At 41.7% G+C, this 24,364-nt stretch overlaps 1 protein-coding gene across 1 annotated transcript in view; it reads right to left on the reverse strand.

The window, feature by feature from the left end:
* Nucleotides 1-23,873, reverse strand: part of NPHP4 (nephrocystin 4) — a 79,689-nt gene extending 55,816 nt beyond the window's left edge. Inside the window, exons 1-8 of the mRNA XM_053452415.1 lie at nt 23,675-23,873; nt 17,477-17,629; nt 10,866-11,035; nt 7,665-7,729; nt 5,541-5,696; nt 3,397-3,533; nt 1,270-1,451; nt 618-744 (exon numbers count right to left, since the gene is read on the reverse strand). Of these exons, the coding sequence (XP_053308390.1) occupies nt 618-744; nt 1,270-1,451; nt 3,397-3,533; nt 5,541-5,696; nt 7,665-7,729; nt 10,866-11,035; nt 17,477-17,629; nt 23,675-23,839 (1,155 nt within the window). The 5' untranslated portion in view covers nt 23,840-23,873. The remainder of the gene's footprint in view (nt 1-617; nt 745-1,269; nt 1,452-3,396; nt 3,534-5,540; nt 5,697-7,664; nt 7,730-10,865; nt 11,036-17,476; nt 17,630-23,674) is intronic.
* Nucleotides 23,874-24,364: the final 491 nt, after the last annotated feature.

The following is a 24,364-nucleotide window of genomic DNA, read 5'->3' on the forward strand; positions in this document are numbered from 1 at the left end:
TCTCTCTCAGTGGAGTAGAACATTTCTCCTCCTTTGGAAATAAGCTTTTCTCATGTACTCTGTTAAATCTCTTTACGTATTTAAGTGTTTCTATTCCATCCCCTCCCTCTTCTTTCCTCGAAGCTGGACATATTGATCCCGTGGCCTTTCCTGATAATTCTTATCCTGCAAACCGTTTACCACTTTAGTTGTCCTCCCAAGAACTCTCTCTCTTAGAAATGTCCTTGTTTTTGAAAGAAAAGCAAATTGTGTCCATTAAATGAAATCTGAAAACCAGCGCAGACGGGGTTAATGTTGTAAATGTATTGTAGCTGGAAACGGCTACATTTTTAATGGGATCTCTTTATAGGCGTACAGAGGCCTTTATCACTCCCATCACTCCTGTGTTCCAATGGCCCCTTTATGGTGGTTAGAAAACCCTTTTGCAATTATGTTACAGCCAGAAATGTCCTTGTTTTCCATGAAAACAGATAAATGACCCCAAACCTTTGAACGCCAGCTTATAGTTACAGACAATACGGAAATGCTCATCCATAAGGACATCTAACAAGACAATCTCAAAACTAGAAAACAACTAGAAAACAGAAACCGTTGTTAGTGGACATGTCTTACATTACCTTGCCGCTGACTCCGCTTGGCACAGAGAAGACGTATTCCAGCTGGAAGACAACTGCAAATCCGGGGTGATTGACCATCTCAGGCAGACGTATGCGGCTCCGTAACACCAGCGCTTGTACTGCGGAGCTGCCGGAAACAAGGTCATCATGAAACATTCTGATTGCTTTATTTTTGATACCACAGTGACTTGATACGACACGACTGTCGAGACGATTATGTCAGGAGCATTTGGACACTTTTTATGTCATGGCAGAGAAATCCAGCCTAAATTGTTCAGCCATGCTCCAGATTGCGGAAATTCCCCACATGCATTGGATTTTGGAGGGTTTTCTGGACGTTACTGGGCACAAGTCGGAACATTGTATCGTAGAGCGATCATATTCTGATTTACGGCAATAAATCTTGTGTCTGAAAAGGGAAGTTTCTTCCAGGAATAAAATTCTACAAACGACTCGCAAGGTCAAACCAGCAACGTCTTCTCTTTCCTTTGGACTAAAGCGTTATAATTATATATTAAAAAAACTAAATTTTCAGGTAATTTTCAACACAATTATGACAAACAACAGTGTCTCTTTGAATATCGGATGATCTTCTCAGACCAAAAATGTTTAGCGGACACGAGTATCTGCAATCCTGAGTTTATTAAAATACCTTGATTTCTGTTGCGACGAAGCTTTCTTCTTCAGGCTCATGGTGGAACGGTTTCCGACGACTTCACTTTCAGGCACAAGGACTACGACTTGGGGCTTCTGAACAAATCCCCAGCCGTTGTGAACACCGATGTGTAACCGGCGCTCTTGGATAGACACGGTGGCGCCGTCTGCTCTGGGGTTCTCCTAAAAAGATATAACCAAGAGCCGGACGTGTTTCATGCAACTGCTATATAAAGTAAATGGGCTACACAGAACGTTCTTTTCTTAACTTGATTTAACTCGGGACCTTGCTCTACCCACCTTCCACCAAAAGCCTAAGGGGTTCAAAGATACAAGTCCGTCCCCGAGTGGCCCCTGTTCTGTTTGGCTCCATAAAAGCCACCTCAGCTCCTAGGACACCTAACCTCCCGGCGTGTTCTCTGCCTCCGGTAAATGATTAATAGAACTTGTCCTGAGCTGACAGGGTCACCAGAACTATTCCATATTTTCCATATTCAGCAAGACTCCAGAATATATAATAGCCAGACGTGGATTGTAATTCATCGTTCCTTCATTAAAAAGACTCTATGTCGGGTCATTTTTTTTTTTTATATGTAACATTATTATTTATACCGCTGCAAATGTTATAAAATGGCAAAAAAAAAATATACTACCCATGCCATGAAAGATGAGCTAAATACAAAGATACTGTTCCAATGGGTTTTCCGTTCTAAGATAGCCGGAGCAAAGATTTCAGAAGCTGGATGATTGTGAAAACATCTCACGTAGTGTGTCGGTGTACATTGGATTTGGTTTCTTTATCAGATTCACCTAATCATGTGAATTCAATAAAAATAAAATGACATATGTATATACACACACACGCGGTCATCGCTGTTCCCAAGAAATCCAAGAAGGAATCCAGAATCACAAGAGCGCAGAATGAGTGGTCATCGCTGTCCGTCTGTTCATTTTAATGCCTATTTGGCATTATGTGTGCATATCCAATGCCTGCCATCTTTTACTATAAAATGTAATATCTTACAGAAAGCGTAGTGGAGACCTAGATCACCAAGTAGGTTCAGGCCACTGCAGTTACACTGTTACCTTTCTAAAGCTTGGGGTCACTCATGGAAAACAAGGACATTTCTGGCTGTAACATAATTGCAAAAGGGTTTTCTAACCATCAATTAGCCTTTTAAACTTAAGTTTGGATCAGCGAACACAACGTGCCATTGGAACACAGGAGTGATGGGAGTGATAAAGGGCCACTGGAACACAGGAGTGATGGGAGTGATAAAGGGCCACTGGAACACAGGAGTGATGGGAGTGATAAAGGGCCACTGGAACACAGGAGTGATGGGAGTGATAAAGGGCCTCTGTTAAAAAAAATTGCCATTTCCTGATACAATAGTCATTTACAACATTAACCCTGGATTAACCGCTGGATTTCTGATCCATTTTATGTTATTTTAATTGATAAAATGTGCTTTTCTTTATAAAAAAAAAACCAAGGACATTTCTAAGTGACCCCAAACATTTGAATGGTAGTGTACATGACTTCAATGATAGTGTAGATATGCATTAAGCTTTCCTGAAGAATCAGCATCTAAGATAAGTATCATGTATGAAAAACAGACAGACAAGGTGGGACATCCGTTTCGATGATCGGATACATCATACTCGCTGATTAGTGGCACCGTGGGCACTCAAGTTATTAAAGGGCTTTCATTTGGTACAGGGCAAGGAACAACTCCTCTTACAGATAAAGGTATTTAATATCTCATCACTGGTGATCATATTCAGGCCTTAACTACAACCCAGTTGGGACCAATTTAAAAGCGTCTGGTTCTCTAAAGTCCAAAAGAGGTTTCTACCTCTAAAACGTGAAAGTAACTACCAAATGTCTCATAATATATTGTAGCCCTTCAGGTTTTCTAACTATTGTGACTATGAGCCACGTGCAGGATTTCTCTTCAGTCGGAAAGAATGTAGAAGCCAACATTTTGACAGCAGTCTTATCTGTTACAAAATATAATTTGATCCATGGACTTGTTTCCATGGACAGCGGTTAGAATGCTGAAAGGTTATTTATTTAGTATTAGCCTTAAAGAGCAATAGAAACACAGTTTAAATGTCTCATTACCTTCGGCAAACGGTCATTATTAATCAGTCCTATCAGCTCCTCTTCAAACTTCTCCAAAGATGGGTACAGGAAAAGAGACAGTTTATCCAGGTGACACACGATGGTTCTCTGAAGATGCGGCTTCTTTAATTCATTACCTAAATAATGACAGAAATGCTATAATGTTTGGCTTCTGGAAGGGTTTTGCTTCTCATGAGTGGACACAGCATATAAATGTAAAGCAAATAAGATGTTAGTGAGGTTTCACAAGCTGTCCTAAAATGTAACAACATTGATTCTAAAAGAGGACTTATTTCAGCGTAAGTCTGCGGTGCTGATGGTGCCAGGAATCACCCCTAAGCTATGAGAAGAAAACTTATAGGGCTTTTCAATCGAGGTTCAAAAAGCCATGCCGCTTCCGACATGGTGAAGAAAGCCAAAAACCTTCTCTGCAGGACCTTTCATATCTAGGACTTTTCAAATCAGGTCTATTCTAGAGCACCCGAGTCCTCAACGAACAGACTTCTTCCTAGCCAGCAAAGCCTTCCTAGCAGGCTGATCCCAGGCGCCGTTCATCCTTAATGGGCAGAGCGCAGGGATACGATGCCATTTCCAGGTACGAACAGCAGCCCTGAAGGCTGGAGACGCTGCTCTGGGTCACTGCATACTCCGAGGACATCAGTGACCACGCGATGCCAAGCGGTGCGCCAAAACCAGGCGACCGAGAAACCTTTGATGAAGAAAACCAGCGATATCCCCTCTAAGGTTTTACATGTTTTCATTTAAGTTGATTTTACACAAACCCCTATACAATGCACCAGGCGCCTCGCTCCCCAGGAACTAATAGGTTGTCACAACATAATAGAAGTACGCATGCCTAACAAATTGTACAACAAGAAAACAACGATGTGTAAGTAACAACGAGCCAAGCGTCCACGGTACGGCTATTCGTGTTGCTTATAAATTATATTAAAACAATTGCCAGGAGAGGAACATACAGGAGTTTACATTGTAAAAGCGTCTTTGGAGGGTTGGATGTTAATATACATTGTAGCTGCGTCTCGGACATGATAAAAAAGCAGATCCATGCTGGAACTGGATCAACAGCTGCGTACGTGTCTTGACTCATCACTTCTGCTCCCTTATTGCTTGTCTTAACAATTCACGGAGCGTTCGCTTAAATTTCACTTTCACCTGCGTAAGGAGTTTAAGCTCTTGTTTCCCAGACGTGTATATTGTAGATGAAAGCAGAAAACGTTACTTGAGGTTGAAACCAATATGTCAGCAATGACATTAGAAAATGAGGTGACCTCATACAGGGAATGCACGTTCCTCGCTCCCGAGGAACTTGGCCTACATAAAATCCATTTTTATTCAAAGTCCTACATTTCTGTCTCCACTTTATAGGAAAATACTTGAAGACACCGTGTGGTTTCACAACCTGGTTATTATTGATGAAAGAAAAAAAAATCAATATCGTGCTGAGTGTTCCAAAGGAGTAAGGTTTATATTTATGGAGAAAAAAAATATTTATCTTATTAAATTCACAAGATGTCAGTGCTTCTCGCATACGACTTCTAAATCATACTCTTCGGTAATATACACTAGTCTAAAACAGTTTGGGGTCACTTAGAAATGCCCTTGTTTTTGAAAGAAAAAGCAATAAAATGGATCAGAAATATAGCCCAGACGTAGTTAATGTCATAGCTGGAATATCTTCATAGGCGTTCAGAGGCCTTTATAACTCCCATCACTCCTTTATCACTCCCATCACTCCTGTGTTCCAATGGCCATTTATCACTCCCATCACTCTTGTGTTTCAATGGCCCTTTATCACTCCCATCACTCCTGTGTTCTAATGGCCCTTTATCACTCCCATCACTCCTGTGTTCCAACGGCCCTTTATCACTCCCATCACTCCTGTGTTCCAACGGCCCTTTATCACTCCCATCACTCCTGAGTTCCAAAGGCACGTTGTGTTCGCTGATCCAAGTTTAAATGTAAATGGCTAACTGAACCCTTTTGCAATTACGTTACAGACAGAAATTTCCTCGTTTTCCCATAAAACCAGCTCAGTGACCCCAAACTTTTGAACAGTAAATATGTATTCCCGGCCCGAGGCTCGTTTTATTGCAACATTCCAAAGAGAAGTGATAGTTTCTCACCCGAGCCGTCCCGTGCTGAGACTAGACCAGGAACGCTTTCTGAACCCGAGACCAAAACGTTCAGAGGCAGCAAGTGTGCAGCTCCTTGGAGAGCTCCGTGGAGGCGCACCGTGTACTGGATGTGGCTGTTCTCCATTAAAGTCATATGCCTGCTTACTACAAAAAAACAAACAAAAAGGCAAGTCAATACAAATAGTTATTCTGTGATAATTCACTAAGACACCTTAAGATACGCAGATACAATTAAAAGCCTACCTTATGTGTACACCGTGGGATTATTCCTCCCCATTAACTCATCTGCCTCAATTAGCATATCTCTCATAGCGTTAAGTTGCCGATAGGTTCGGGCAGCTTGTGTACGAATCAATGAGGAGAAGGGAGAGAACTTCAGGACAGGGCATTGATTAGATAACGATGGCGTCTTTCTACTCTGAGACATGGATCTTGGCTTCCGTGGGGTTAAACTTCAAACTAAATATTAATATTCCCCCCAAAAAATACACTGAATGCCACAAAAAAGGGCAAGCTATAGGTATTTTTAATTAATGGATTCGGTTATGTTGTGATGACCTTTAAGATGTTGGTTGAAAGTATGTTTGCATTTCACTTTTTGAATGACTTGGCTCTTGTCCCGGCGCCCCTGACTTTCTGGCTATTATAGAATTCTGTCCCGCATAATACGCAAAGTTTTAACTATGAAATGTAAAATCAATACACAATTATACGAACTTCAGCTCCTGCCTCGCTGCACTGCAGCAGCCACACAAAAATCAAAGCCAAAGGGGAAGATACAGGTCTGTAGAAAAGATCCGACGGGGGTTAAATAAACATCCCCAAATATGTATAAAATAATTAGAGCCTCAAAAAGAAAAAAGTGCAGTAATGCAGGTCAGCACTGGAAAAAAACCTGCTTTTATCTCATTTTGTTCCAATAAACTCCCTTTATCTGCAGAACTGGAGGCGGCCATGGTTGTCGGTCATGTGATATTTTAGGTCACTTTGCTGCTCAAACACCACACTGAGCCGACGCTTTATGGCAATGATAATGAAGTCCGTTCCTCCATAGGCTTTCATTAGTCAGTGAGTCCATCTGGGTGATTAGGACTGAGTCATTCTATCGCTTCCCACAGGCAGCGGATTTTGTCTAGTAGATTGGGCTCCAATAACAGAGCAAGAACAGCTGTCTGAAAACCTTATATTATGGGGCAAGAACTAGAACGGTTTGAAAAAAAAAAAAAAGAAAAACAGCAAAATATTTTTGAAAGTTTACTTTTAATCGAATACTAGTAAAAAAAATAAAAATAAAAAAAAAAGATGGGATTTCCCCATGAAACATGTTATTAATAAAATACGTTTTCAAAGAATATAATCCAATCCAATTGGTGAGCAATGCATTCCCTCTGTATTTAAAGGGTTAATCGTAGAGGTTTTGCCTGCCATAGTGACGAGTCGGTTTCTAAGGCACCTCTTGCGTGTTACACGCTTCGAGGGTTACTGCACTCGCTTGATTAACAAGACAAAGTGCAACACACAGAGGAGGAAAAAAAAAGCGAAAGACGCAGGAACGTATCGACTAATATGTCTGGGCTGAGTTTTATTATATTGATGCCGGTTTATATGGTTTTGTCTATATGTTATGTCAATAAAATGTATTTTCCCCGCTGCTGCCTGGAAACACGCGCATGAACGGCTGTCCTAGATTCCAAAATGCTTGAATTTGTCACGTTTTCTATGAATAAAGCCCCATAGCACGGTACGCAGATACTTGGCTGCTTGTCACCATAACTCTAAGCCTGCATAATCCCCCAAAATTTATTTGCCCCCTCTTCCCGCACATCACCTGCAAACTAACCCCCCTGTGCTGGCTCAGCGGACATTTCAGAAGCACCTCCTCTAATTTAAATTGAGGCGTTTCCGGATACCGATTGGCTGATTAAATTGTCGGACCACAGAGGAAGCGGAGAACTGCAGCTCTGTTCCTGCAGCTTCTCCCCGAGGTATTTTTTTACGATTTAATAATGCAGATTACAGTCAGAAAGCATTATTCTTTGGAATCAAGTATATATATATATATATATATATCATACCCGTTGTCACGTGGAAACGTAGAGCCAGAATACTTACATTCTGTTGGGTCTTTGAAAGACGGATGCAGAAGGGAACGAGGCGTTCCATAATAAAGTTTTAACCTAGAAACAAAATTATAAATATTTAGTGGTGTAATCTGGGAATTAGCGAACATATCATTTCCAACAATATTGAAAATGTATTTAAAAAATGCTATTAACGGAAGAAAATGTTGTATATTAAAGTGAAATCTCCCAGGGCCTCCCCCTTTAGGCCGCCATTATCTTTAATACCGTCCATACTGCCATAGCTGGCCAGCCCAAGTAGATGTATTTATACAGCATGTTAGCTAAAGAAGACGCGATTCCAACCCGAACCATGTGACACCCTAAAACGGATCGGTGTCATTTTGGGTCAGTAAGTAAAGCAAGTAAGTAAAGAAAAAGATCATAAATGCATTTATTCTAAGATTACCTAAGGGAACCGGTAATAAGATCAATGTCTGAAAGCTGAATACATTTTTAAAGAAGGTTAAAGTTTCTAGAATAAGAACCTTAAGAGGATCTAATGTAAGTTAAGGACAGATGAAATACAACTGTGTCCTACAACACAAGAAACAGATTATGGGAGTTCTCACAGCAACTTCATATGACAATATTATTATTGCAATAATAATAATAATAATAATAATAATAATAATAATAATAATAATGTACGACATATTAATCACTCAACTTGGGACACAAAAGAATACTCACAACTGGAAACATTCAAACAAATACTGGAGCCCATGTTCTATGATGTTCCATTTTCAATGCTGAGTTACTAATAACTCCTCCCCCAGCTGCCGTTACTGAAACAGGAAGTGTACGCAGGAAACAAGCTTCCTGCACATGCTCAGTAGCACTCCCATTGAAGTCAAATTTGGGAGATGAGCTGCCATTAAAATCAGTGGGGGGGGGTAGCAACAGCCTATGGCATGCCTGCTAGTAAGAAGTAGTGTTTAGGTAGCATGCGTGTGATTGGCTGTCACTACTGGGATATTTTTTTTTATTTATTTTTTTTTTAAACACACATATATTCAATATGTGTTTAAAATGCGTGTTATGGCTGCTTCATTTATATTCCAATGCTTCAAAATGTTGACTTGTTGTAATGTTTGGTAAATAATAAATAGTAAGATAAACACCATACTATATACTTACCATACTATAGCAGGGGTGTCCAACCTGCGGCCCTCCAGCTGCTGCAGGACTACATCTCCCATAAGGGGCTGGCTGACGAGTATGGGAGATGTAGTCCCGCAGCATCTGGAGGGCCGCAGGCTGGACACCCCTGCTATATACTAAATATCATTATTATTAGTTAATAGTGTAAAATCAATAGCTTGTCAGTGGGTTACAATGACACTGTTAACGTTAAAAGCATAATAATGCTTATTGACGAACTAAAAATACCATCAGCAGATAATCCTAATAATTAAAGAGAGTTAAATATTTATTGGAGATCCCAAACGCCAAAAGGAAAATCCGGATCTATCGCCACATAATTCAAATTCTACGAGCGGCTGGGTGACCTCAACGAAAAAAAAATAATAAAAAAGGAGATTACTGTTCATGCTCCGCTAACTTAATATCTCTCTAACCAAATATTCTATTAGATATCCATTTCATTATTCACGTCAGCAGAACGTTACATAGTGGAATACAGACATCTCTTTAGAGAACAGCGTTTCAGATAATGACAGTTTTCTCAACAAGACGACCGGTTTGCTGCATTTATTAAGCCGGCTTCGCTCAAATCCCTGCCTTTGGATGCGGCACGTTCGGCCGTGTAATCATATACACAATATGCTATTACATCAATCTAAATGAGAGCGCCACGTCCAGATTACACCCAGATAATGCTGTAAATATTTTCAGACGTTAGTTTGCTTTTTGTTTTATTTATTTTTTATTCTCATAATGCAAATTGTGGGGAATCGGCACCATCTGGGCTCTATACGACGCCAATTTTTTATTTGCGAATGCGGACAGACATAATCATCATGATCTCATAGTAAACAACATTATTTAAGGAATGAAGAAAGGTTTATAAATATTTGCTTTCGAAGGCTATAGATATATTATATGGCATAATTAGCATGCACAAAAGAAAAGGCGCTAACCTGTCTTAAAATAAAGCACTGATTTGGGAAAACAAGAGGACATTTCTGGCTGTAACATAATTGCGAAAGAGCCTTCTAACGATCGATTAGCCGTAAACTGGAACACAGGAGTGATGGGAGTGATAAAGGGCCATTGGAACACAGGAGTGATGGGAGTGATAAAGGGCCATTGGAACACAGGAGTGATGGGAGTGATAAAGGGCCATTGGGACACAGGAGTGATGGGAGTGATAAAGGGCCATTGGAACACAGGATTGATGGGAGTGATAAAGGTCCATTGGAACACAGGAGTGATGGGAGTGATAAAGGGCTATTGGAACACAGGAATGATGGGAGTGATAAAGGTCCATTGGGACACAGGAGTGATGGGAGTGATAAAGGGTCATTGGAACACAGGATTGATGGGAGTGATAAAGGGCCTCTGTACGCCTATGAAGATATTCCATTAAAAATCATTATAACATTAACCCTGTCTGCGCTGGATTTCTGATCCATTTCTAGGTGACCCCAAACTTTTGAATGGTAGTGTGTGTATATCCAATATAGAGTTATATACAAACTTAAGTAGAGTTTATGAGCCATGCTCATCAATGAAGAATTCAAATTAAAGTACTTTGTACTTTTCTTCAACCTGTATGGAGAAGCTCCAGAAGCAGCACACTTTCCGTGGTCCGCCACCATTTGAAATCAATTAAAATCTCATCGTGCTGGCCAGCGCTAGGGTTTTCTGCCGGTGGGGATGCTGCGCATGCTTCGACAACCAAGGAATCGGCCAAACGCAACTCCAGCGAGCCAAAGAGCTGGAGGGCCGGCAAAAAGGCAAATGCCTAGAGGGGATGGGGGATTCCTTGCATGTTCAACATCAAAATTACATGATATGAGCCATCATATGCATGAAATACATAAAAGTCTGGAGCGTCCCTTTAATATTTACGTGTATTTTTTATTAGTTACATTAAGCTTAGTCTGGATCTCCAAGAGAGAAACATCTATGAATTATTAAGAACGGAGTTTTATAATTAATTCTTCCAAATGTAATCTGAAAAATGCAGAATCCCAACGTAAAAAGCAGCGGTTATTTCGCTCGTTACCTCCTGGTCTGATCGTCCGGATCTTCCTCGGGCTGGCTGCTAAACAGAGTCATAATTCCAAAGCCGCAGGACAGCTCTTGAGTCGCTCCGTCTCTTTTTTTGGTTATAGCAACAACCTCAACAACAGCAACGATATTGGGGTCATTCGGTGCGGCGAGGATATATACGGGCTGAAATAAAAACAAACAAGAAAGCGATAAAACTGGAGAATTTTCACACCTATTTCTAAGTAATATCTCCCACAACGTGCTTACGTGACATCATCGTGCGGCCCTATATGCAAATGAAAAACTACAACAAAGAATAGATTGTTTGATACATAGTGTCATAGTCTGAAATTTATGACCAAAGAAAATCATTTAAAAAATAAAAAAAAATATTACTGAAAATGGGTATCTTAGGGTAGAACTGTGTATTTATTTGTTCTTTATAAATAACATGCGCGTAAATGCCTGGGTCGGGAGCGTAATTTGGAACGTGTCACGACTATGTAGGCACACAAAGAAAGAAAATATATCATCGCGGTAAATTCCGAAACAGTGTCACGATTAGAATTCCTTAACTTCCCTCAGACACGCATCGTATATCCGGCCCGGCGGAAAGGTCTGCCCGTAAACCCCGCGTTATTTAGAGCAGAAGCTGCAGAGCAAACGCAACTTGGGCTGCGCTATTTAAATGATAGATTATCCCGCCGGACATTAGGCATTCATTCTACAAAAAACGAACGCGTAAAACAAATAAGTCTTGACATTTAGAGATATGGCCGCCCCCGAGCTACATTAATACCTTCCAAATTTAAAATCGTGTTAGCATATTTCACAAGCCGGTATTATACTGATCGGGTCAGCGGGGAAGAGTCCCTTATACCAGATAAAGCACCAGAGACCCGATGATACGATCGAAAAACGTGTTTCTATAGAAAAAAAACATTTTCCTCCTTGATCATAAATCCAAGCACTGTATACAGTAATAACCCCCCAGTGCTGTATACAGTAATAACCCCCAGCACCGTATACACTAACAACCCCCCCAGTGCTGTATACAGTAACAACCCCCCCAGTGCTGTATACAGTAATAGCCCACCCAGAGCTGTATACAGTAATAACCTCCCAGCACCGTATACAGTAACAACCCCCCAGTGCTGTATACAGTAATAACCCCTTGCACTGTATACAGTAACAACCCCCCCAGTGCTGTATATAGTAATAGCCCACCCAGAGCTGTATACAGTAATAACCTCCCAGCGCTGTATACAGTAATAACCCCCCACTGCTGCATAGAGTCATAACCCCCAGAGCTGCATACAGTTATATAACCCCCCCAGCCCTGTATACAGTAATATAACCCCCCAGCCCATACAGAAATGTAATTTTTCTCCAATAAAGTTACTTTAACTGCAGACCTGGAGGCCGCCATTTTTGTCATGTAATATTTTGGATGACTGTCCCGGCTCAAACACCACACAGAGCTGATGCTTTATGGCAATGCTAATGAAGTCCGTTCCTCTATAGACTTTCATTAGTCAGAGAGTCCAGCTGGTGATTAAGACTGAGTCATTCTATTTCCCACAGGCTGTATGATAAGGAGTCAAGGTGTTTGTCTAGTAGATTGGGCTCAGATAACAGAGCGAGAACCTATAAATAGGCAAATATGCAGCTGCCTGAAAAATATTACATTATGGGGCAAAAACTAAACAAAAAGTTTAAAACCAAAAATATCCTAAAAAAACAAAAATGAGTGCGCCGGTATCTTTCTGTACGAGAGTGCTGGGGTCTCTATGTCTTTTTAAGATAAGAATATTACGTGCTATCATCAAAATGCGGTTATTCTGGAAGAATTCACTGCCCGAACATTTTATAGATCTCTACAGCTAAAAAATATTATGTAAACTTTTTTTGTGTTGACGTTTTGTATTTAAAAAAAATAAAAATGTAACATATTGCCGAACAAAGTTTTGAAAGTAATAAAACTTTGTGGCAACGTCGTCATCCGAATTCCATTTCTGCCAAAAAAATACAAAAACTGGTCCCGATGTCTTATCAGCGTCGGGTCCCGGTTGGCTTCGACGTTCCACCCACATATTCCTTTATCTACATTTGACGGTCACACTCCATTACGGGATAAAGAGATTTCCAAGTCATTTAAAACACACTCCGCATACAGCCGCACACACACCATTTAGCACTCGTGGTTTGGCTTCATTTTTCATCACAACTGGCATAATGGAAATTACGCGCACAACGGCACGCATGCTGTGAAAACCTGATAGATATTTTATTTGTGTCTTCGGAAGGGCATAAAAACATTTTTTTTACACTAATGTACTATAATAAAATTATATTATGAGCATATCATCCTAAAGACGGAAGTAAAGAGAAAAGGAAATTCTAAGAAAATGTGGAATTATGCATAAGGTCCTATTGTGACCTTTACAGATGCACCCACCCATTGTCCGCTCCATTTGGCCAATGTTGAGCCTCTCCAAGTCCATTCACTACGGGCCAAGTTGATCCGAGAGATGGAAATCCCCATAATTCATCAATTTGAGCCAAAGGAAATGCAACTTAGAAGTAATGCAAAAAACGTTTATGTTACTGAGAGGGTGGTAGTTAAATGGAACAGTCTCACTGCAGAAGTGGTAGAGGGTAATACAGCGAGGGTATTAAAACATGCATGGGATAGGCATATGGCTCCTTAATCAAAAGACGAGACCAACGACTGATTAAGGTTTGAGGAAAAATGGGCCGAATGGGGCAGATCTGCCGCCCGTCATGTATTTTTGTGTATTTCCTAGCAATGAGGTCTGTTCTGTAAAGCTCTGTACATTACGCCGGGGAAACGTGTGCTTTCATGGAAAAAGAAGAAAAAAAGGTTTGAGAGTTTATCGTAAAATTATTATGATCTAACGGATGCTTTTTCAGAACTGCATTAGTGAAAATGATTGAATTTGAATATAAAATTAAAATTATCTCAGTTGTCAACAAGCTGTGGAATTCTTTTAAAATAGCAGAAACAGAAGTGTTTAAATTTTGTTACCTCGGCTGGGAGACTAAAGTGGTTATTTCATTAATTAATTGGCAGCTTCGTGATGAAGGCCGTTTTAATATGTAAATGACTACATATGAGTATATTGTAAAGTGCAGCACAAGCTCGTGGTGAACGTGCGATGGGAAACAGCCAACGAATTTCAATACCTGGTCATCATTAACGGTGTATTTAGAAGGTGTTGCCCTAACTTTGGCCGAGTTGACATTGCATCTCTTTCAGAGTTTGATACGCTTAATGTTAGGAAGGTTATTTTTCTTCTTGTAATATGACCCCTGGCTGCTTGTTCACCTTTATTCTCTTGGTAGAATCATCAGGTTCTGAGATCATCAGCTGGACCTTAGACACCTCACGTTTCTCAGCATCTAGACTGTGTTCACAAGCGTATGCATCTGGCGTCTTTTGTGTCGCCTTGATCCATCTTTCTTCCCAAAGTGTTGATCGTCCTTCTGCCCACGTCACAGCTTTCCAACGTGTTGATCGTCCTACCCACATCCCAGCTTCCCAACGTGTTAGTCCCTCCTTCTGCCCACGTCCCGGCTTCCCAACGTGTTGGTCCATGGTTCTGCCCAAGTCCCGGCATCCCAACGTGTTGATCGTCCTACCCACATCCCAGCTTCCCAACGTGTTGGTCCATCCTTCTGCCCACGTCCCGGCTTCCCAACGTGTTGGTCCATGCTTCTGCCCATGTCCCGGCTTCCCAACGTGTTGGTCTATCCTTCTGCCCACATCCCAGCTTCCCAACGTGTTGGTCCATCCTTCTGCCCACGTCCCGGCTTCCCAACGTGTTGGTCCATGCTTCTGCCCATGTCCCGGCTTCCCAACGTGTTGGTCTATCCTTCTGCCCACATCCCGGCTTCCCAACGAGTTGGTCTATCCTTCTGCCAACATCCCAGCTTCCCAACGTGTTGGTCCATCCTTCTGCCCACGTCCCGGCTTCCCAACGTGTTGGTCTATCCTTCTGCCCACGTCCCGGCTTTCCAACGTGTTGGTCTATCCTTCTGCCCACGTCCCGGCTTTCCAACGTGTTGGTCTATCCTTCTGCCCACGTCCTAGCTTTCCAACGTGTTGGTCTATCCTTCTGCCCACGTCTTAGCTTCCCAACGTGTTGGTCCATCCTTCTGCCCACGTCCCGACTTCCCAATGTGTTGATCGTCCTACCCACATCCCAGCTTCCCAACTTGTTGATCGTCCTTCTACCCACATCCCAGATTCACAACGTGTTGATCATCCATCTATTTACATCCTGGGTTCCCAAAGATTTGATTGTCCTTCTACCACCCATGTAGGGAGCCTTTCAGTGATGTTTTGGGTGCGACTGCTGATTGATTTACCAGTATCCCCAACCTCTGCTTTCCTTGTGTCATTGCTTGATCTTCTCCTGCCCCATCCGTTCGGCTTGTATCATGATTTGCATTTGTACTTTAGCTGTGTGATGCTTTGCTTCGGAGAAAATGTTCCCAAAAGGAGTTATGGCACAAACCTCAGGTTTTCACTCACTCCCAGAGTAACTCCGGGAGTAAACAAAACAACTTTAGAGATGTAAATGACTGCGGACACGAGATTTGGACTTGCTCTGACTTTTGGCTTCTATCCTGTTTGTGTTTGTACTTTGCCTGACTCCTTGGCCTGATCTTGGTTTGTAATTGGATTTTCCCTTAGCTCTGTTTCTTAAGCCACTAAGTCCTGGCGGTCGTGAAACCTGGAGGCTCAGCGGAAGGTGGACGTGTTTACAGACTGAAGGCTCGCAACCTCTGTTTGCTTAGCCGACTCAGATCAAAGGGTCCTTCTGCAGACTTTGACATTGTTACAGCTCCTCAGTCCTGATATCAACTGCAGGTGACACAGGAGTTAAAATTGCCAAATCAATCCCATATCTTTATTAAGGGTTAAACTGACCTTGAAATAGAAGAGAAGCTTTCCAACTCTGGAGCTTTCCAACAGTTTGGAGGGACTACTCGGTTTGTTTGGAGTTTGGAGAAACTTGTTGGGGTCCCTTACTTTGCAGACTTCGCCCATGGAGTCCAATCTAATCAATTTACTATTATGAAGAAGGCCCAACAGAGGCAATGTGTGTCTCAGGAAAATAAAAAATTAAGTTTGGGACTGTTGGCAGCTATGCAGTCAGGTTAAAGCCTTGTAAACATTCTAGACAGCAGCTTCCCACCAGTTACTCCACCGGCTGGGTCACGGATTCCCGTTGGCGTATCTGACGAGCGGCCCGCTGGCCCCATTGGATAAAGCAGCCCTGTGCAAGTAAATGTTACAAAATACCGAAGCGAACTTCTTCTTTAAATGAAAACTTCCAGCAGCTCGGCTGCAAAGCAGGTGCAAAAAGGTTGAGTTTGTGAAAATGTCAGCAGCTGCGTCAGCCCACGGCTCCTCTCGGGGACTCGTCTGATATCTGCAGGTCGCGTGTAAACGGTTCCTGGTGACCCACTCGGCGACAGCACCTCACTGCGGCTCCTTCATCGAACGTTACAGTAAAGCCTGCTCACCTCCGGGCTACCGCGCTCTGTATTCCACGTGCTAATCAGCCGTCTTCACATCCGTACCGATCACGTTTCAGAGTCGATTCCTCCATTGAGACCAGAGGTGGGAACTAAACTCCCATAATCCATAGCGCTCAGCCTGGTACAGACCAATAAATGTTATGTCTTAGCAGGTTCAGGGTTCCTCCATAGGGCTAGCCAATCAAGATTCAGTTCCTACCAGGCCCACAATTTGATTTAGGATTAGATAATTCCCAACATGGCATCTTAGTAACATAAGTAAAATAGGTTAAAATTAAAAACCAAAAACCTAAGTCCATGAGGTTCAGCCTACCTATTATTCATACTTTTGATCCAAAAGAAGGGGAAAACTCTCCAATTAAGCTAGTTTTTGAAGTTTGCCCCTCGCCGGCATCTGAAAACAATCCCAAGTTGTTTATTGTTTATTTTATGTCTCGGGAATTAATAAATGCGTCTCGTGTTCATCTCGGGAAACCGATGGAAGTCTCCGCAAAGCGCATGCATTAAACAAAAGGAACCTGTTGAATTATTAAAGATTTAATACTTCCCATTAAAACACCTGTCAGCGTGGAGCAGCACTCGGGAGCCGGGAAGGCACTTTATATGTACGTGTATACATTTAAAACAGCTCCCCACTTACGCCACCGCCGGCGCTTATGAATTAGAAGTGTCAGGGAACTGACAGGAGGCGGCAGCGCTGAAAACGCGTCTCTAATTCACCGTAACAGCCGGCAAATGGAGTTTTGTGGGGCTATACTGCCCCCTAGTGCCGGTGATGCCAAACAGTTCAAAGGGGATCTATCAGTAAACTTTAATAAAGGCTTATGGGTGAGTCAATAAAGAGCTGCAGCATAAAGCAGCTGAAAAGATGGATCTCCCCCGTAGCATTGAACATACATTTGTAAATTAAACAGGCTGTTTGTAGTCGGCACTTAAGAAATAACGGGCACATCTTTTTGCTAATACTACGTTACCCGAAAATACAAAAAACTCTTAACAGTCAAAAATATATTCAAAGATCATCGTATGTTCCACAGGGTTCGACTTCCATACCTCATTGAAGATAACCTTCGGTGTCTGGCCGGACGTGGCTTTGCATGGCTTTGAGGTGCTTCTCCATGTTCTTCCAAAGAAATGATGATAAGTGACATCAAAAAGCGAAAGCCTTATCTGATAGTTCACGTCTGAAAATCCTTCGGAATCCTTCTGTTGAGAGCAGAAGAAACGATACATTTTAACAACAATCTAAATAGTATAAAGTCCTCTCCAGTAGAACGTGGGATAATATGGGACACAGAAGAGACTTTTATCTGATAATCATACTTATAGTATCTCTTACAGTCATAACTGGAATCCATGTTCCACCTGAAGTGCGTGATCCGGTATAGAGAATGGGCTGGGTCAGGGGGCAAGGGGGTAATTGCTTCAAACAGGGCCAGTGTGATTTGGACATGCGTGCTCATGAAGGCAGGGGCTTAGTGGGGTCACGTAACATGTTGTTGTGTGACCCGGTGGTAGTAGCACAAGAGCTTGCAGTGTGAGTGTGTGTGTAAGAGTAAGGTGTTAGTATGCATGTGTGTGTGTACGAGTATGGTGTTAGTTCAGATGGGGGGGCAGAGGGCCTTACTTGTCCCCCCCAGACCATAAGGTGTCAGCCCTTTCTTGAGGAGGATATCTTATATTAAATATATTGTACAGGATTGCATTACATACCCCTACAAACAGCACAGTATGGATTTAGTACCTCTTACCATTTTAATGCGGGACCTCAGAGGCAACAGCCCCCCCCAAAAAAAAAGAACTCCCAAATCAATCCTGGTAAATGTCTCATTTCATCGACAATTCTCATAGCTGCCTGCCCTTCCACAAAATATAGCACAGGGTGGGCAAAGAGAATACTAAATAAGAAAGGTAGGGGGCTTATTTTATAAGTCCTATCACGGGAATGACTACTAGTGGCAGGATAGATGGCCCATCCATAATGAGTTAAAACGATACCAAAGTTGGCAAAATCGGATACAAAATAAATACTTTGAGGAGCGTGCGGTAAGGTTTTCAGATGCCGGCGAGTGCTGAGCACCAATTACATCTGAAACTGGAAACCAAAGGGCATAAAGGACACGCGATGGCGGCGCGGGTGCACAGCCAGGTGTAATGATTGCGTAAACGGCACAGAACAGCACGAGCGAAGGAACACGGTCTCCCAAAACAAACCCCGATACAAGAAGACGCAGCTGAGACGGCACAATCCCGGGACACTTATTACACGGCGGGTCTGCTGCCAGACAGATGCAGCGCGACCCACGTCACCAAACGCAACGCGCGGCAATAAATCAACACGCCACGTTTCTATACAAAGTAATAAAACACGTGAACCTCATTAAGGCTTTACTATTGTATTCAGCAAATACTATTTAAAAAGCACCTACCTGAGACACTAACATTGGGGATCCGGCGCACTTTACGGCCGTAGATCGCTTCTCACTGAGTTCAGAGAGTCCGGTCTACTTGTTCACGGCTATGTTGCTCGCCAAGGAGCCGAATCAGTGGGACTTCACCGCGTTCTAACCCAAAAGAGACTCTCAAGGAATTTAAAGCCCCCTTTGGTGCCCGCTGACATAATGGTTTACCAGAGGACGAGATATTTTGTAATTATCCATTATGAAGTGCCAACATTGGCAGGTTTCTCCCTGGCCCTGTATGATGCATAATTCAACGGGCGAGGAGACTTTAGAGAAATCAATTTAACTATATGTTATATCAGAAGAGTGATCGGGGAGGAAGAAGTAAACTCATTTCTTGTGTTCTAGCCACAGTCCCCCAAGAGCGCCATAAATCTTTGATAAGAGCCCAGGAACATGGCGGATAATATATTCTGACTCACATCTCACTTTTTTTTTTTTTTTTTTACCGAAATGAATCTAAGGAAGGAATCTAAGTTATGAAGCCCCCACACCTCAAGACAACTGCCACAGTGCTAGGGGCTGTCCAACAAAATACAGATATGTCTTTAACTGAACATTGGTCCCGACAGACAGAGAAACAACAACATAAATTCTGATCTAATGTTTATTGATCACCTGTAATATAATATATGCCCCATACAGTCTGCTTGTCTTTCCTGCTGTAAAAACTGAAACCTTAATCAGTTGTTGATCTAATCACTGCATAAGTATATACCACTTCTGCTGGAAGGCTGTTCAACTTATCTACCGGTCTCAGTAAAGTAAAAGATCCTTACCTTCCCTCTTAGGCAGATATGAGTTTACTAATGGACCTCATCGTTGGCTATACATTAGGCGTAATTACACAACGCCATACTCTATTCACATAAGAAAATTTCATGAAAATATGTGTAAGCGTGGTGATAACTTTCCTCTGTACGAGGGAACCGATAACCCCAGACATTTGTTACTCTCACAGCTGCTTTATATGGAATCTCACCCTTCGTGGGTTTCTTGGGGCCCATCGGTGAGTCCAGACACGTACTTCTCAGTTTGGTCTGAGAAGCTCCTGAGTGGGGATGCACCGTAGGACAGTCCATCTTCCCAAACCTCTTGTATACGGTATCTCACCCTTCGGGGATCTCTTGGGGTCCAGACGTGGACCTCCTCGCTCTCTTGTGGTTAGAGGAAAACCAACCAGACCTCACCGATGAGACCTGCGAAGGCTGAAATACATATCCGGGGTTGTTCGGTTCCCTGCGCGGAATACACTTATTCCACCTTCGTGGTTCTGGGCCGTGGCAGGATCAGACTGCCCATAGAGATCTTTGGTCTGTAACGGTACAAAAGAAGCCTTTACACGGAATCTCCATCACAATGCAAACCGTACTCCTTGCAACAACAGGTTTTGCCTTTACTAACTCCTTTCGCATCTTTGTTTTTTCATAAATATCTTATTCCAGAAACTAAAAGTTTCCTTTCGTTCCTCTGAAGAAGTGAGATTTAAAAGTTTCCAGCCTTGAATTCTCTCTCAGTTTTCCGCAGGGCTCTTAGCCTCCCGGTACGAAGCCTCCTCTAATGCACTTTTGATCCAATATATTCTTCTGTTATTACAGTAAAATATTCACAAGAAACAAATTAGGTTTGATCTCCGCTCGATGCATAAAGAGTCGCCGGGGTGATGTAATTCACGCCGTTTTCTCAAAACCACAATTAGGAGTCAGAATGTCTGCCGTGTGCGTTTTCAACGTGATTTGGGCATTAATTAAAATGCCAACAGCTCATCCTCGCGCCGAGCCGAGGAGCTACGCGTTAGATCCTGTACATGTAACGAGGCGTGTTCACGTTTTCCAGTAACATGGGAGGCTTTGGCTTTTAATTTTTTCCTTAACGACACGTTTCACAATTTTATCTTTATGTTTTTGATAACTAACAAAAAAAAAGGTTGGAACAATAAGAGAGAAGACTCCGGTGCAAAGCCTGAAAAGTGGTCTTATCGCCATAGCAACCAATGGGATTGGCCAGTTTTTAGAAGCCTTCCTTTATTTGCTGAGGGCCTAAGATAAGCTCATTATAAAAATAAGCACAATATTTCACATTTTAGTGGTACATAAGCTGTCATGACAGTGGATAAGGATCCGTGTTTGGGGCAAGTCGTGTTTGCAATGAGACTGGAAAAAATTCCACCCGAGTAGACACTACCGTGACTCACTTGCCCATGAGAATATCGCAGTTAGTGGTGGTTGCTCCTTAATTGATCATCAGTCAATTGGGCCATAGATTTGTTGGACTATCTGAAATTTTATTAAAAAAAGACCATTTTCAACATTGGGTATACCTGTAGTGGACGAATTAATCGACATTTACTGATTTCATATGCGTTCAGCATTCAAGAGAGCCCCTTTGCTGAGGTATGGGACCTTTCATCATGTCATGTCCCATACGGTCTTCAGGAGCTGGGTTTCAGCAAGTCATAATAGGAACGTATAAACGTATCTCCATCTGGAATTCTTGTGGTAGAGTTTCTCTTGTAGTCATTGCACGTCTCCTGAATAGTAAAGATCTGCCGGACTGGTCTTCTATGGATACTTCTTTGCCCGTTGGTCTTTCATCAGAAGCTCCGTATCAGTTAAGAAGGTGGATAAGTGACACGATGTTTCACATTGCGGTTGAGACAGTTTGGAGTTGCGTGTAGTCTGGGTCTCCAACAGGTGCCTGGGGTAATTAACCCAACAATCACCCGCTGATCTGCCTCGTTAAGTAGATGCAAAAGCAAATTTCAACACTGACCACTCTTGGTTGGTCCTTTGAAGCTAGACTGGAGGATGTATTGAAGTTTGGACAGCATCCTCTAGGCTTCTTGCTATTCATATGATGGAACTCAGGAACCTTCTGAATGAACTGATAGGAAACTATCGGTTACATTGGTCACTTCCTTTAAATACATTTTTTTAATTATGCCAAAACAGGTTAGTACGCTGAGGAGCATTACAACCTGTAGCTCACTTTCGCTCTTACAGGTAAGAAAATCTCCATCAGAGAGGCTGATATAACCTACATGAGTGAAAGCACCCCAGCCATGCGTTTTAACCATCGTGCCCATTCCCGTGAGCAAGGAGGTCCACATCTGACTCACCTTTACACTCGCGGTGGGTCCCAAGAGATCCCTGAAGGGTGAAAAACACATATAGAAAAAATATCCATTACCAAATAAGTATGATACTGCCTTCAAGTATGATGCTCATTATGAGATCTCATAGTGCCCACCCCACATGTAAAGGTGAGTCTAGATGCGGACCTCCTTGTTTACATGTACCTAGGAGGATACCAACCACATCCCAGTGAAGGTCCTATAGAAAAAAAAAAACCATGATGGTGATTATGACGACTGATGATGATGACAACATCTGCCTACTTTGGTGCCTTATAATTTTCTCTTTAATGGCACAAGTAAGCTAAAACTTGAGGTAATCCTGAGTGGGGACACACTGTGGGGTCAGACTATTAAGTGGTTGGCCCTCCTCTGTTAACTATTTTCTTTATACCTTCTAGTTAGAGATGTAAAATAAGAGACAACAGTATTTCTTTAAAGCTGCAATAAGGGATATTTATTTTTAACTGGATTAACAGAGTCAAAATGCACGCGATCAATCACCTGCCCCATTACAGAAGCTGCTGTTCCTACCCCGGCACCTGCGCAGGTCGTGTTCTTTCCAGGACTCGTTTATTTTCTATGGCTGGTCTGGTTCCATTACAACACATTGTCACGGGGATTAGTATCAATTATTCACTGTGTTGCAATGTTTAAAACCTAAGTGTTTTCAGGTTGTTACAATGAATTGTATGAAATATCATCTGTTACGACAGTTTCATAAAGTCTTTGTGAGCCCTTTGTGTGCCAAGTAAAAACTATTCTCATATATACCGTATGGCACGTTTACACGGCATCATCAGCCCCGCTGATATGGTTAGAGCGTGGTGAACGTCCTAACAATCAGTTGCCAACTTTTATTTGAACTACAATACAATAGCATTGCAACCATGGCAAATGTAAATAACACAACAAGGCTGTTTCTTGGTTACAGAATGAAGGCAAATATTACTGCGGATTCCTTCATACAGAAAGTGAGATCCCTTAAAGGAGAACCGACGCCATCACTTTAGGCATTAAGAGATTCGGTAATCTAACCACCGCTCAGATGACTTACATAGTTAACGGAAACTCTTACACTCCACATTGCTCCTGATTTTATTTCTTATGTCAATATATGCAACAAATTAACGGCCCTTTTTTTGTTTTACTTGTCAAATTAGTTCGAATACAAAAAGTATATCTGCCGTTTACTGTTGCGCTGTATGCAGGAGCTGTTATTTTGTTGCCTTATCACGTGTTAAATTGCTGCCTCTTCTAAGATATTTGGTGATAATTGTGAAATATTTACAGAGAAACTGCAGTGCTAGAAAACAACTTTGAGCGATGGAGATGCATGTGCAATCTGTTAAAGGGATACTCTAGCTATTTTGCACACATGGCTTCTCCATTTTGGCTTTATTTTTCTTGAATAAATAATGACACGGTGTAATATGTATGAGGTCATACTTACACTGTTATTATGTCCTGATATGCAAAACCATATAATTCCAAGAGGGTGTACAGTCTTTTTCACACAACTTTTTATATATTTATATATATATATATATTTTTTTATTCCCCCCCCCCTTTTAAATGTATATAATTTTTTTTTGGAATCCACTGAGTATCTGTTTGTCCTTTCTATGAAAAGTCCACAAATAGATCACAAGTTACCTGTTTAATAAGGGTCCCTTCCAAAGTCCCCAGGAAAATCTGATATCCTGTCGATTCGCTCCGCGCATGCTTGCTTCTCTGTCTGTGTAGGGGTACGACACGGCTTTGTGCAAAGATCCTCTCCCATTCTCCCATATTGCCGCTCGCGTTCCTTTTCAAAGACATTTCTGCTGTCAATAAAACAAAACACCATCATATACTTAAAGACGTAAAGCTTCAAAATGGCAAATTTACAGAATACACCAAGGAAAACGGCATTAGTGCAAAAATACAGATCAGAACACGCGTCGATAACCAATAATGTGAATAATGTGACACAGAAAAAAAAGCAGAAAATGGGTCTGAAACAAACATTCTTTACTTTGTTTGCAAATAACCCTCTGCTGTAGTATCAACACAAAAACATAGCATAGTGGGGGGGGGACAGAAGTTCACGATCCATTTGGCAAACACGAAATTAGTCTGTTACTCCTAAGAAATCTACTAATTATTATTAACTTGGAAAACTTTAGAATGTGTAATGCGATACTACTATTCAATATATATATATATATATATATATATATATATATATACACAGTGTATATATATATATATATATATATATATATATATATATATATATATATATATATATATATATATATAGGGCTCTGAGCGCAGATGTCGATGGTTTTTACAGTTTAAGTT

This window comes from Spea bombifrons, chromosome 12 (assembly GCF_027358695.1).
Source record: "Spea bombifrons isolate aSpeBom1 chromosome 12, aSpeBom1.2.pri, whole genome shotgun sequence".
Classification (NCBI taxonomy): domain Eukaryota; kingdom Metazoa; phylum Chordata; class Amphibia; order Anura; family Pelobatidae; genus Spea; species Spea bombifrons.